We start from the raw sequence: 15,601 nt of genomic DNA, 5'->3' as shown, positions 1-15,601 counted from the left end.
TTTAGACACATAGTCTGAAAAAATACTATGCATTCCTAATTGTCAATTCATATGAAACAAGCATATACATTTGGTTATATTATTATTGATTTAAAATAAAAAATGAAACCATTACAGAAAGACTGCTGCATCTTCAGAGAACTTTGCAACAATTTTTTCATGGAAGATTGCTAAAATCAATCTCAGGTTCCAATATTCCTTTGGTCGTTATTTTATTTTATGTATTTATTATTTTTCACAACATGTTTAGTATAGGCATACATTCTGAATGACTTTATACCGATTGTGAGGACAGAGTGCTGGAGTAACAACAGATTTTATAAAAGAGCTTTTATTGTCAGTCCACGAGAAAATCTTATGAACAGTTTTGAGAAATGTGACAATTTAATTCTTTACAAAAGTTTCCATAGATGACTTTTTGAAATACATGCTAATATACCAAAACTGAAAAATCTTTAGTTACAGTTAAGATTTTTTTTTTTACACAAATGTATATATTTTAACCCCTCCACTTCCAGTTGAAAATAGAATAGGCAACACTTAGGAAAATGCCTCATTTGTTCGCTGCTTGTACTTTGCTAAAATACCTAACAAAAAGCTGAAATGAAGTGAAGGGCTTAAAGGGGCTCTAGATGCCTCAGAAAACATTTTATTTTGGAACAATTCCAGGGATCTAAAACTGTTTCCCTCCCAGACTACAAGCATCCAGATTTCTCCTCCAAAAAGAACAGCCTCAGCTTCATCATTTAACAGGAGTAAAGATGGTGTAGAAATCATTGAATGTGCAAAGTACTGAAGAATGTTAATTCCAAAAGGAAACAAAGATCTGAGATCTTTTTTTTTCCCCCAGACAAAACCAAAGTGAGCTAAAGACACAAAAAGTACGCAGATAGAATTGCCTCTAAATAAAATGCTTCTCCAAATTTTCTGTAAGGCATCAAGAGGTCTTTAAGTAATCTGTTACCATGCAAAAATAGTATATTCTTTCCCAGTTTACATTCATCTTGTAGCAGTTTATTTACATATAGATCACCAGTTTGTGCTTTTAACACATGGAAAATAATAATAAAAAAAATCTACAGTTAATTTGTTTCATTCCAGAAGATTAAGTCAGATTATTTTCTGTTATATGCAAGAATTTCATATTCATGGTAAAAATGACACTGGACTTTACTGATGCTGATTATACTTACTAACAGTGAGGACAGATTGCAAAATAGTACGTTTCATCAATGAACAATTCACCGTCTCTCTCTTACCTGATGCGCATCAACTACTTTAACCTGCAAATGTGCCTTTCAGGACAGAGCAACGCTGTGTATTTCCTGCCAATTTGGGGTTAAGACTGGCAGGTATGAGTTCTGCTCACACCTGTGGATGTCTTGGACCCTTTCTGTGGCAGAACAGTATTTTGTCTGTGCAATATATTGAGCAAAGAACATATAAAATACATAACTAAGCAATATTCTCTTCCTGGAAACATGTTATTTTATTCTGTTTTTTATATACGAGCACTGGAGACAGTGTCCCTGGGATTTCACAGGCAAAGCACTAGGCCCAGGAAGAACCTCTCACATTTAAAACATCCGAGAATACAGTACTCATCCTTCGGCGACACCGAGTGACAGCCCTGTCGCGGGAGCCGGACTGACTAGCACTGAGCCCGCCTGCGATGGCAGACTAGAGCCGTGCTCATTTCAGTGGGCTTCCTGTATTTTGTCATTCATTGATTGCGGAATGAACCCCCAGATGACAGTGATTAGTTAAAACCAGTCATCCTGAAGCCATCAAGAATCGGGCTCTTTACAGAGAAGGGTAGCTCACGTTGCCACTTATGCAAGAGCGCTTGAGTCTCAACTCTTTCAAGGTGAAAGTTAGAAATTAATTTTGTAATTAATTATCTTGAGGGGGAAAAAAATGGTTATTGGACAGCCCTGGGGATTTTTCCTTGGGGTTCACAGCAAGTATTTCACTGTAAGAAAGCCCAATGCAAGACAAATGTTCCTGGAATTTGAAGAGAAGCCTGTTTGTGCCTGGCTCACACATTACACATGTGTTCAAGTTTTAATCTCTTAAAACATTGTTATGATTATGGTGAGAGTGATCTGCAGAGGAAAATCTGATTACACAAGAAAGAACTGAAGAGAGCTTTTAGTTTATTTATACAGTTTTTCACAAGTTCTGAAAGTATTCACACTTTCAGTGTGGCAACACAGTTTCTCCCAAATTTTGCATCATCCAAGTGTGGCCAAGTCTGTATTTTTTCTTTTTTATTTTTTTGGTGTTCATATCTTTGGCTCTAATGCATCTGACATTTTGCATCAAATACTAAAAGAAGAATACAGATATTCTTTTCAGCATTATATACATAAAAATAACAGCCATCTAAGCCATAAACAAACTCATTTCAGGATCTTCTGTGCTTAAACAAAGTCAGAGTGTAGTTGTCTAGAAAAGTCTAGAAAACTGAAATCATTTTAGGAGAAAAGCAAATTAAACTCATGTGGCAGAAAAAGTTCAGTGGAAACTAGTTTTTCTGTATTTATTTAGATAACTAGTTGGGGTTTTTTTAATTATTATTTTAAAAGTATGTCGCGTTAAAACAGGAAATTGAACTAATTCTTCATTGCTTTGAAGTATGCATATGTAATGACTGTCTTTTGGCTGATACAAAAAGGAGATGAACTAGACTCCGCAGAGATGAAAATCCTTTATGACTTGACCTAAAGAGCCAGATTTTATATAGTAATTCCAATCCTCTGTAGACATGGCAGATGCAAATTCCCCAGGGATATTGTTGCTGTGTACATTGCTGACAAATGCATGTACAATGCCATCAGATCACAGCAGCGGTATTTCTTATTTGCTTTGGACTGATATGAGTCATTGCACTGGAATTGAATGAGGAATCGAGCGCAAAAAAGGGATTCAGACAAATCCATCCACATTTGATAAATCAAAGCGCTGTGTTCTTTATATGAGTGGTTAAGTTAGCTGATACGGCTTCCTTTGTATCGTTTTGTTCTGAAATTACTGCAATAAATCAGTCTTCATGTAACACTAACTCATTAATTCATTTTATTTCATTTTGAAGCATGCAATGGAATTTCAGAAGAAAAATAAGAGATCATTTAAATTAAAAATTTTAACTTTTCGCTTGAAAAGTCTACAGTGGATTTCAGTTTGAGAGAGAAAATAGTGTGCTTTCACTGTTCTAGCAAAGAAGATCCAGCAGGCACGGCTCCATGCTAGTATGCACTGGTGCAACAAACAGCAGCTAGTAAAATACACATATATATTTAGGACCCTGTTTAGCAGAAGGAAGCCACTGACAGTCCACGTACTCAAGCGACTTTACGTTACAGTTTTCTCATTGTTTTGTACCATGCTTTGTATCAGGAGAGAGCTCTAGAGTCCATTCCTGTTGCACATGGGACTTATTCCCTTCCCAACGGCTGCAGCTGGTTGCAAAAGCCCAGGTTTCATCCCGACTCCTTGCTCTTTATTCCAGAGAGGCCACTGGAATTGATGACAGTGGGAACAGGGGCTTCCAGACGTCTGAACAGAGAGATGTTCTTCTTAGCAGGCCTTTCTGTAACCACAGCCAACGTTTTACCGTACCACAACACCTTCCAAGAGCACTGGCTAACACAGCCTTTCGCCCATCCCTGGGGCCTTTTGGAGCAGTATTTCTTCTTCTTCTGTGGCCAGCCAAAGGATGACCTCCACCACTGCATCTCAGGCTGGCCTTTCTCCCAAAAAACCCAATTTGTTTTGCTAAGCCCCGTTCAGAAGTGCAGCGTACACCTTGTGCTCCGTTTCTTTAGCACTGTTTCTGACAAGAAGTTAGTCCAACTGGACTACGCAGTATTAGCAGCATGTAAAGTAATAAATTAGGGACCGGGAGCATATGGGTTAATGTGACCTCCCACAGGAAGCCGCCACAGAGCCAGTGATGCTTTTGCAACCTTCGTGGTTTGAGTAGTTCAGATGTCCGTGAATGTACTGTGCTGAAGGAGGCCCTAATGCAAAATCAGCATGCCATGTATAAATTGAGTTCAGATGAAAAGGAAATAGAGGGAATTCTATCCTATCACTTCCTAACCTGTTCTTGTAATCTCAAGGTAATATTAATCCATTAGATGTAATATACTAATAGGTCTATTAAGTACAAATAATGGGAGATTCATTCCTATTTCTTTCTGGTTGTTAGTTGGGTCATTAATGATTAAATCAAATCAATGTAATTTATGTCCTGGAAAATATAAAAACTATCACTTAATATATAAACTGATATCCAGCTTGAAGTTCCAGATCAGGGAAAACACTTTCACCATCAATCACTGATTGTTTTGAGGTAGACCACATTATTGAATTATCCACAATTGTAGTTTCTAATGTATTAGGTTATATACAATCAAATACTAACAGAGATACCTGAAACTTTCCCTATTTTAATTAGAAATGTTTGTAGTTATTAATAAGGTAAGTTTCCATAATTTACTTGGTCATAGATTGAAATTTCTGTATATTTTGTGGCAATTTAGCATAATTCTTAGTAGTACCCTACTGTGTACATAGAGTAAAAAATAAATTGTATCACACCTGATGGAAAAAAGGAGGAAAATTATGGTTAGTGGTGAAGTCCTAGAACAATGAAAGGCTCAAATGTAAGATTCAGATGCGTATCCATTTCAGCTGTGTCATTCTGGCTCTGTACTTTTGAGTATTATTCTAATATTGCTACGAAGTCCATTATTCAGAAGATGCTTCCTTCAATTTCAGATGGAGATGCTTGAATATAGCTCTTCTATTTGTTTTTTGAAGTAATCTCTTAGTTCTGGTCTCTTAGCCTTTAATGTTGGTGTCAACAAACCGTTTTGTACTGAGAACATATCAGAGTGAATGTAAATGGCTTTGACCTAGAATAAAAGAGGGATATATTTTAGCAAAAGTTACAGGCATCCCACTCAAGAAGCGCAACTTCTCACGCCAGCCCTGCTGCATTACCTCTGGCTGTGCCTCGAGCCCATGGTCCCCAGGGTTTTCCTCACCTTCCCAACTTTTCCAAGGTGACACTAAATCCCTCCATCCCAAGAGCCAGCGCGGAAGGGAGAATGAGCACGGAAATCTCTCTTCCACATGAAACCAAGGGCAAAGAGCAGCCAGGCAGTGCGCAAGAGACAGCGTCACCATATGTGACACTGGAACTGCAGGGTTTCACACGGTTGAAGGGCTAGAAGAGCGAGGAAGGGAGGGAGGGCAGGGAGCCGTGCTGAAAAACATCGGCTTAACCCAACTGCAAAAGAAAGCAAGCAGCACGGATGTGGTCTGGCAAAATTATCATGAAGCTTTGCAGGTACAAGGAGTGTACATGATGAGCATCTTTAAAGAAGATGAATTGACGGCATTTTACTAGGTAATTAAAATGATGTAAAACCATTCATCCTAGACAAACAGGATTTTACAAGGCTGCCCTTGTTAGCGGCGGTGCCTCTGAGCACAGCAGGGAGCCTGGCAGCGCAGATGGGAGCCAGCTTTTCCTCCCCATGCATTTATGGGAGTGCTGGTGCGGGAGAAAGCAGAAAACTGCTGCGTGACTGGTCACAGTCCACTCATTTAAGACAAAATTCCCCACCCATCTGCTGCTTTTGTGGTTCCCCAAACCAGACCAGTTTGCATTTTGTTAGACTGGGAGTTGCAGGAATATAGATTGAGAATCAATTTTTAAATTCCCATTAGATATGTGATTCATTTTTCATTTGCAAGCATTGTGGGCCAGTTCCTCCCCCAGTGACATCCTTCCCAAAAACCGGTGTTTGTGCTATTAATGCTTCCCTCCCTCACTGCACGGCTCCCAGAGCCTGCGCCCTGGGCTGTTGGTTACAGAAGGCAGAGTTGTCACTTCCCAGCCTGAGGTCCAAGCTCTGGCCGCTGGCACTGCAGACAAGGACGGGGATGATAAAGAGCAGCTCTTCCACATAACGGGGCTCCCATCCCATCCCATCCCATCCCATCCCATCCCATCCCATCCCATCCCATCCCATCCCATCCCATCCCAGCATTAGCCGTAATATCTGGCTCAAAGTTCAGTTTTAAGATTACGTATTGCAACAGAGATGTCGATTTTTAAGCCCTTCAGTTTTGAAATGCAAAATATTTCTTCTTAACTTTTAGAAAAATGCCAAGGCTTTCCTCACTACTTTATTAATTGCAAACTGCTGGTAGACTAGATTACTTGAGGATATTTCATACTGTGAAGAGTACGGCTGGAGCAAACCAGACTTATTACCCAAGACGATCATGTGCATTGCAAACCGTGCTTTATCTTGAATTTCATTTCAAAATTCATTTCTTTTTACTATCATTTCATTTGCATATGTAACCGAGAAGTGAAGAATAACAAGTTTATGTTTAATGGTGCCTCTGCTGCACTCGGATACAGTGAATTACTCAATAGAATTACTACCCAGAAACAGCCTAAACAAAAGCAAAAAGGCCCTTGCTAATTATATGTAATGATTAAGGTGTTCATTATTTTAAGAGAAATAAGCATTGAGACTTTTTAAAATGTGGTGGATTTTTTTTTACTGTGTTTTTAATGCTATGTAATCCACGGTTGATTTCAGAGTTCTCCTTCTGAAGTGTTTGTAGCTCTGTTGCAGAAATATTTACACAACCACCAGAAAAGAATTGGTGCGCAGGTTGAAAATACATAAACCAGCAGCATTTCCTAGGTCATTTATAAGAAAAGTAATTAGTGACCCAGTTTCTTAACAGTGCTCTCAGTGGCAGAAGCATCAGAGTCCTATGGATATTTATCTTGAGCCCTGGTTGTCAGACTGGAGAGATTATCCCTGTCCTTGGATTAGATTTTTACCTCTGCCCCCCAAATTTTCACTAAATTTAATTCAAATTTCAAGCATGAGTGGAAGGTAGAAGCACAGCGTATATATTTTTCAAAGGAACAAATGCAATTTGCCAGCAATAAAGCTCGCTCTCAGAAAACACCGTGTGCAGCTGCAACAAGGATATGCAGTAAGAGAACAAATGCTGACAAATCCCCAATTCAATACAAATGGACAAATTGCCTGCCTGACCGCATTGAATAATGTATTAATTGTTTCATTTTACCTGCTCAAAGGAATGAAGTCCACTCTCTTTACCTAACCGTACCATGTCTTCCATTATCGCTTGCTGCAGTTCCTGGGTTAAAGCACGTAAAAGCACATAATTCTTCATGAAATATCAGTCAACCTTACATGCAATTAACATCATTGTTCATCAAGAAAACATGTTTCTGAGTAACATTCAAGTTATTGATAGTTAATACATAATTGATACTATTGATACTTAATACTATTGATAGTTAATACATAATTAGCAAATATTCTATTAAAGAAATGTACAGACATTAAGTGTGGTGATGTTAACTGTTTCCTCGGGATGAAAAGTAAGGTTATATTTTCAAACATATATGGCAGAGATGCTTAAATTTGCCATCCTTCAACCATTTGCCAGACGTGGATGCAGAATCCTTTCCCACAGATGCCAGTGGGATGATTCAGTGGCATCAGTGTTCATTGATGGGATCCCATGCAGTTACTCAGTATTAATGAGCGTGCATAAATAAGGGATCCTTATTTAAGCTATCTAAGCAAACACAACCTCTCCTACACCATCCTGGTGTCCTCTGCAAGACAGACCCTTGGTCCCCCCCCGACAGGGGATTGCAGAGGTCTGTACAGTCAGCACACATCACTGTATCCACATCAACCCTGCTTAATTTTCAGCGAGGAAATATTTCTTGTCACCGAGATCATTAATAATAGATACCTACTCTATCTAGGTTACGCTACAGTGAAAAAGTGTCTGTACTGCAAATAAATAGAAAGACAAACCTTATTTTTACAGAGTTCTGCATACGTTCCATCAAACCCTCTTTTCTTTGCCCAGCCTGGCATAACTTCGGAATCGGGCACCACAATCCCCACCAGAAAGGCCTGGAGGTGAGGGAGAAGGAGAGTTGCAGGCAAAAGCTGAACCACATTTAAGACCCTACATTGAATTCAATACGTGAAGCCCTACGTTGAAGCCCACTGAATTTGCTACATGTTTGTCACTTGTTTAATTATGTCAATAATTTACTAACATGTCATAGCGAAGTAAATTTTGGTGCCTGTGCCTTTTCCTCAGATAAAATGGCTCTCTGTGACTGTTCCTCTGTGACAACAATTTCAACACCTTCAGTTGGGTTTGTGTTCTGCTTGGATATTAATTTACTAACTTTTTTCACAGGCATAAGCCAGAGCTGAACACACCCCGTATCACTTACGCATACAGTTCACGGGCCTGCAAGTCTCAGGCAAACTCCGATGCCAAGGGAAGCCTCATGTTTGTGGCCAACGAATGTAGAGGGATGAATTTCAGTGGTTTCAGAAGCCGTATGTGTTTGTATAAATATGTGAATAAACAGGACAAGATTGGGCAAAATGTGTAGGCAGTGGTCATGGAACAGCAGTGGCTCTGCCTGCATCTGGCTTACCACAGGCAGCGTGGGCAAAGGAGAGCATTAGAGACCCAAAGGGTGAGACCAAAGCAAATTAAATGTTGTTCTTGATCTTTGGCCACAGTATCCTCCAAAGCTGCTTCAGGTCACACCAGCAGCTCAGCTGCTGTGCGCCGGGCAGCCGGCTCTGGAGCAGAAGATAGACATCGGGGCAAAAACTGATGCGTGATCCATGCACACTTTCCCCTCTTCATGCCCAGCTCTCCGTCTTCTATTTACAAAGAGTAAAGATTTTCTGAAAACTTAGTTTTTACCTGCAGGCTGTCTCCATGGACGTAGATCTGGGCAACAGGGTCACTGCGGATATAGATATTCTCTATCTTCTCCGGTGCAATATATTCTCCCTGAGCAAGTTTAAATATATGCTTTTTCCGATCAATAATTTTAAGAGTCCCATTCTGTTAGGGGAAAGAAATGAGAGTTCCCAGAGAAGTTATTTAACCATAGAGACTCAGTAAGCAATCTGCTTTTAACAGAGCTCTTTAAATTGCCACAAAATGCTTCACTGACATATCAAGCTTATTCTGTAAATACTCGGTCCTTTGTAAAGAGAGATCTGCTTGGAGATTTAAGTTTGGTACTTGAAAATTTACATGGGATCATACAGTTGCCATCAGAACTAAGTATCTGATCAGTACGCACAGGTAACCATTTCCCAATGTCTCCAGTGTGAAGCCAGCCCTCCTGGTCCAGCGCTTCGGTTGTCTTCTCTTCATCTTTCAGATAACCTTTGAAAACATTGGGTCCTTTCACGCATATCTGCAAAACAGTCAGAGTTGCTGAGAAATTATTTTATTATTCTGCTATAATACTTACGAGATAAATCGTAATTCACTAAAATTGAAATATTTTAAAGGTTGACTTAATGCCTGTGCTTCGTGAAACTAAAATATATTTTGTTATAAAATTACTGATGGATTTTTTTCAAACTAATGTAAGTATGAAGTAGGAATTGCAAAACTGATTCATTTGAAGTTGGTTAGCATTCAGTTTGCAGTTAAAAAAAAGTTATTTCAATAAGTTTCATTTCTGTGCAATATAGAAACATCAGCAATGTAGAATTCACAGCACTTCAGCTCTTCTTAGCTGAACTAATTAATTTAGTCTTAGCTTTTAAAGGAATTTTAGGCTTGGCATTGGCTGGAAGTGCTGCCGCAGCCCCTTTTTAATTAGTGCTTTGCTGCTTTATTGCTGCATTGATGTTTTCCTTTCCTTATTGTAAAATGTAACACATCTGCAACCATGCACCTTACAAAGGTAAAATGCTTCTACAACTACATAACTATTTAATACACTGTTAACTAGTGAGAATTTGATATAAAAATGTGATTTGCTACCTCTCCTTCTCCTTTGGAAGCAAAATAATTCAGCTCTTCCACATCCTTCAATCTGATTAAGTTACAGGGCAAAGGGGCTCCTACATGACCTGGAAATCAAAGTTATCAAGTCACTTGTCATCTCTCCTATAAACAATACTTAGCATTTTATGATTAGTTGCTCGCACAGTTGTAGATACCCTGGATGTTCTTGCAGGAGCTGTGTCTCTGTGCAGAAATAACTTCCTTATTTAAGGTTTTGCACTATTAAGACCAAATACTTGAACTTCCTATTTGGCTATAATCCCCTGGGAATTCCAACTGCAGTGAATTACGCTGAGGATGCTTCCCCCACCCCTACAGATTCTCCAAAGATGAAGTGAGGACAACACCTGCAATGGCCGACAAGCACAGCTAGAGCACTGCGCTGGGCAAAACAAGCCTCTTCCCCCAAAAAATAGCCACTAGGACAGATGAACTGGAAGAAGAACTCTGCCTCACAGCCCTTCGTGCGCTGTATCTCTTGCGGGCTGATGTCTTGTTTTGCCAAGGAGCCAGATGGAAGAGCACCAAGGATGAGGATGCAGTGTTGGCGCGCAAGTGCTGCTTTGCCCAGTGCTAGCCAAGGCAGGGGCCGGTGGGCAGCGAGCCCCAGCACACACCGGTATCTGCAAGGGAGTGGTTTTGGTTTGAAGAAAACCAAAATGGTGGGCACTTGTGCTGGGAGAAGAAAGTCTGTGTTCTTCTCCAGCCATGGAAAATCTGGGTTGGAAAGAAGGAAATGTTTAACTAGCCAGAGCCATTGATATCCAATGTCCAGGTTTCCTACTAGTATTCATTTGAATGGGTATGATACCCATTTCAGAAAATTTTTATAAATACTGATGAATTATATTAAGAAGAAATTAAGCCGCAATACTTGTATGTATTATCTGAATCTTACTTAGTGCTAATTTTTATCTGATTTTGACAAGACTCAGAAGTTTTGAAAGCCTGAGATACATAAAGTATCGAGTAGTGGTGGATCTGTATTCGAAGCCTGGGTTTGCTCACTAAGTACATGAATGTATTAATCTTTTCTTTGTTCCAGCATTCCATTCTAACAAATGTTCTTTTAAATTCAGCTCCAATGCTCTAGAGAGGACTCACAGGCCAGGAGCGCAAAGGTGCACTATTGCAACTAACAGCTTATGGGACAATTCCAAACCTCCCCAGGCAAACGTGCCCAACGTCCAATCCCTGTGTATTTATTCTGGACTAGTGACACTTTCAAGAACACCACATTTGCTGAAGATTATCCACACGGTGGTGAATGCTGCCTAACACCCTGCGATGTTACAGTCCAGAATTTTCAAAAGAAATGTGCATTCTACAAGCGGTGGAAGAAAATTCTTACCTGATGTCCAGTCACCTGGGGTGGTAAAGGTGCATCCAGCTGTGCATTCTGTTTGGCCATAACCTTCATAAACCTGACAAAGAAACAGGTATCTTTAAAGCAGCGTAGATAATTTCACTATTACAGAATAAAATTAGAAGAATTGCCCTCTGTTGCACCGTCTGGTGAGCTGATCCTGCCAGCTGTGACACACAGGCGCACATTTACCACAGGGACACTTCCCCTGGCTATCACTGTATACAAGATGTCATTTACAACCCTATGAGTTACCATGGCTCTGTAGAGCCGAAAATAGTAAGAAGACAAGTTCAAGCACTTAGCTTTTGAGTCAGGAAGAATGTTACTCTATGAGAGGAACTTATTAGTGGGGAAAAGAAGGTATTTCTTTGTGGGATGTTTTGAAAATACACCTTTTAATTTTTTTTGACTAATTTTAGGCTCTTGAGTGAAGCCTTTTAGTTGCCCTGGGCTTCCCAGTCAAAGGGAAATAACGGAGTAGACATCTTCAGTGGGTTAAATTGCCATCTGAAGATTATCTTTCTCTATTTATATATAGAATAAAACTCTTGTAACAAAGTGCCTAGCACATGCAGAAGTGCATTTAATTGCACGTACTCGATTAAGTGCTGAGAGACAGATGGGATGAGTCTATGAATTTTTTTGGCAGCTGCCTGCAGCGCAAGCAGTGCCCGCCTGCTGCTCCCTTCCCAGGGCCACGGGAGCAGAGCTGTGGGGACACCAGTTGGAGCCATGCTAGGAATAGGAAAGCTGTCCCCAGACGCAGTTCTAAGGTCCCAACCGATCACCTTGCTTCAGTGCAGTGCATTTCCCAGCTGACAGTAACGAACATCTCCATCAGCTCACCTGGCATCCGAGGGCGGCACGGAGGAAGCCCAGGACGGTGGGAGACGCAGGGGCAGCGCCTGTCACTATCATGCGAACGCACCCACCGAGACTTGCCTGGTTGCGAGCACGAGAAAACAAAAGAAAACATCACAAATTACTATTGATGGCCAAACCGGCAGTGTCGGTCAGTGTTGCTGATACAGAACTTAAACAAATTGTACCAGGTCCTGCACTTGGGTCCCAGCAACCCCATGCAGCGATACAGGCTTGGGGCAGAGTGGCTGGAGAGCTGCCTGGCAGTGAAGGGCCTGGGGATGTTGGTCGACAGCCGGCTAAACATGAGCCAGCAGTGTGCCCAGGTGGCCAAGGCAACCACCAGCATCCCGGCCTGTGTCAGCAAGAGTGTGGCCAGCAGGACAGGGGCAGTGACCGTCCCCCTGTACTGGGCACTGGGGAGGCCCCACCTCGAGTGCTGTGTCCAGGTTTGGGCCCCTCACAACAGGAAAGACCTTGAGGTGCTGGAGCGTGTCCAGAGAAGGGCAACGGAGCTGGTGAGGGGTCTGGGGCACCCTCAAGTCTTGTGAGGAGCGACTGAGGGAGCTGGGGGTGTTCAGCCTGGAGAAAAGGAGGCCGAGGGGAGCCCTTCTCGCTCTCTACATCTCCCTGAAAGGAGGGTGTAGCCAGGGGGGGTCAGTCTCTTCTCCCAAGGAACCGGCAACAGGACAAGAGGAAACAGCCTCAAGGTGCGCCAGGGGAGGTTTAGGATGGATATTAGGAAAGATTTTTACACTGAAAGGGTTATTAAGCATTGGAACTGGTGCAGTTGAGGCACCATCCCTGGAGGTATTTAAAAGCCGGGCAGACGTGGTGCTGAGGGACGTGGTTTAGTGATGGTTTTTGTCAGTGGCAGGTTAATGGTTGGACTCGATGATCTGAAAGGTCCCTTCCAACCTAGGCAATTCCATGGTTCTACATGATTCTAAAATGTTCTCTCTAGAATAGATGCAGAAATACAAACTGGCCCCGAATCTCTCTTTAGGAATAAAACCCCAGCTAAATCTTAATAACTGTGTCCCTTGCGGGTAGAATTAGTGTCCAAAGGAAAAAAACATTGGTTGTCGGGGGGCAGGAGTCACACACGGGGCAGGAAGAGCGGCTCGGTCTCACCTCCTGCCGCCTGGGCACGGGGCTGACCTGCGGGGAGCCAGCCCTGGCCTGCAGGACACGCAGCGGCTCCGGGAACCAGTGGGTAAAAAACCCAGACTCTTCCCCCCTCCTTTTTTTATTTGCGCCTCATCATTTTTAATGAATTGGCTTCCCAAGCCATCTAAAACAATGCTGTCCCTTTTTTAAGGCAGATGACCTTCAAATATTTGTGGAGGGCATTACATCAATTCCTGTGTCGCGTCTTACTTCTTTTTTCCCCCTTCTTCCTTTCCTTTTTCTTATTCCACAAGTAAAAAGAGAGCCCAGCACAAAAGAAAACAGCTCCCGACTGAGTCTGCCAGTCTCGCCAGATCCCGAATCAATATGCAGCCTGTCTCGCCTCGTGTCTGCGCTCCCCTCAGCGTCCTGTGAACTCGCCTCTCTTCGCAAACCGAGGACAACTAATCCGCAGACAAAAAGGACAGTCAGTTTCTCTAGTTAAAAATAAAGTGGCATGGCTCCATATAAGTTATCCAATTAAAAAAAAAAATGAAGTAATCAGAGGCTCCTGGAGTAGTACAGAGCCCAAAAAACCTTGTTGAAACCAATTTAATCATTTTTTACTGAGATGTGTGGCACACAGCAGGGCATTCTCATTTCTTTCCCCTCTTGTTAAACCATTTTGTGTTAAAAATCATTTAATGTTAAACCATTGCATTTTTCTCTACACCCTTATTCTTGTTCTCCTAGGAAAAAAAAAGTGGTTTTGAATATGCCCAATTGAAGACCAACCCTAAACCAAATCATATCTATAGCGAATTTGCAGAAAACTTTACTGCGATGTCTCTTTGCTCATACTCCTCTTTTCCTGAGCACCTTCCTGAATTCCATCTGTGGTGGGAGGAGAGCGGCGTGGCTCCGAGGGGATCCTCTCTCCTGCCTGGTGCTGAGTGTGAGCAAGGAGAAACACTTTCCCCATGGGACACGGGCAGAGCCACGGCGGGTCCCGGTCCAAAGCACGGCACCCAAATATTTCTCGGTGCTCCTGAAGGAGGGATGTGGTAAAAGCCATCTTAGTCTGCCTTCTCCCTTCCCCTCTGGAAAACTATCCCTAACAGAAGCTGAAATTTTGGCATCTTATGCACGGTGCTTAAAAAATAAATACATAAATAAAAATAAATGTGGCAAAAGTTAATGCAAAAGGTCATTCAATAACTAACTGCGTTCCATTTCCTTCTTCTATTCAATTTATCCGTCTGCCATTTGCTAGTGAGTAGCAGTTGCCCACAGTTCATCAACAGGCAAACGGACCACGCTGACTTCAAGGAAGATCAGTCATTGGTAGAAGAAATGACAGTCCTTTGACTTTAGACTCCTTTCTGAAATTCCTTACCTGTATTTTATTAAAGAAAAGTTTATCCCACAAGCTGTCATTTCTAATGATCCCGTTTCGAACTTCAGCCTTTTTCCGTCTTGCAGCAAATTCCAGGATCCAGCGCTTGAGGGACGTGTCTGCCTGGCTGAAGATCTGCGGGAGCGCAGGGAGAGAGGAAACATCGCCTGCTGTGCCCACAATTACAGCTTTACATGCTGCCCGTGCCAGGTAGGGCATGGTTACATTAGCAATAGAGTTAAATAAGACTACACCATGGCTTTTTTATTGGATTAAAACCAAGGAGTGGCTTGTTTCACTCTATTTGCTATTGTACATCCTGTTCCTTTGGGGGAGAAAAGGAGAGAGGATGATGGGGCGGGCTTTGCCTAGATTTACACAACTGCTATTTCTATATGATTTCTATGATAGGATTCAGTGAAATAATGAAATCTGAGCAACTAGGAATGAGCAACTTGGATACTTGGCAGGTAGAGCAGGTATCGGCGCTGGGGGCTGTGTTTACCTGAGCGTAATCAGACACCAGCGTGAGCTACATCTCTTCAAACGAGAAGCCCCCAGTGCCCGTCCCTCTAACGAGGCACCAGAACCCCTGAGCCAACAGTCCCGACCTTGGGAAAAAATTAAATCAGTAGCTTGTGCTTAAGCTCATCTTTAGAGGATAAGTCTTCTGAGGAATAAATATTCCCAGCTGCTCAAACAGATTTACCATGATGACCAGACGTGTCTGGCTTAAATACCTTTTCAAGACCATCTCTTAGTTTTAAAGATTTCTAGATCCAAAAGCCAACCTCACGTTTACACCGCCTAAATCCTCACAGTCTTTTTGCAGTTCCTGATTTTCAGCCATCATTGACACCAGAAAGAGAGATTCAAGTTCCAAAACTGGTTGAAGGGCACAAAAAGGCTTCCAGGTTTGCCTGGTGTTGCTGTGA

At 41.8% G+C, this 15,601-nt stretch overlaps 1 protein-coding gene across 5 annotated transcripts in view; it reads right to left on the bottom strand.

Moving 5' to 3' along the window:
- Positions 1-15,601, bottom strand: part of ACSL6 (acyl-CoA synthetase long chain family member 6) — a 60,336-nt gene continuing 44,735 nt past the window's right edge. For 3 of the 5 annotated variants that reach the window (XM_063348683.1, XM_063348682.1, XM_063348685.1), the window contains exons 13-21: positions 14,667-14,801; positions 12,146-12,241; positions 11,282-11,354; positions 9,907-9,995; positions 9,212-9,328; positions 8,824-8,967; positions 7,902-8,003; positions 7,135-7,206; positions 2-4,922 (exon numbers count right to left, since the gene is read on the bottom strand). In XM_063348683.1, coding sequence (XP_063204753.1) covers positions 4,782-4,922; positions 7,135-7,206; positions 7,902-8,003; positions 8,824-8,967; positions 9,212-9,328; positions 9,907-9,995; positions 11,282-11,354; positions 12,146-12,241; positions 14,667-14,801 — 969 coding nt within the window. In that variant the 3' untranslated portion in view covers positions 2-4,781. Of the gene's footprint in view, positions 4,923-7,134; positions 7,207-7,901; positions 8,004-8,823; positions 8,968-9,211; positions 9,329-9,906; positions 9,996-11,281; positions 11,355-12,145; positions 12,242-14,666; positions 14,802-15,601 lie in introns of all 5 variants that reach the window. The other 2 variants (XM_063348681.1, XM_063348684.1) reach the window with 1 other exon arrangement.

The sequence above is a fragment of the Chroicocephalus ridibundus genome, chromosome 11 (assembly GCF_963924245.1).
Source record: "Chroicocephalus ridibundus chromosome 11, bChrRid1.1, whole genome shotgun sequence".
Classification (NCBI taxonomy): domain Eukaryota; kingdom Metazoa; phylum Chordata; class Aves; order Charadriiformes; family Laridae; genus Chroicocephalus; species Chroicocephalus ridibundus.
This window is presented reverse-complemented; position numbering and strand designations above follow the sequence as displayed.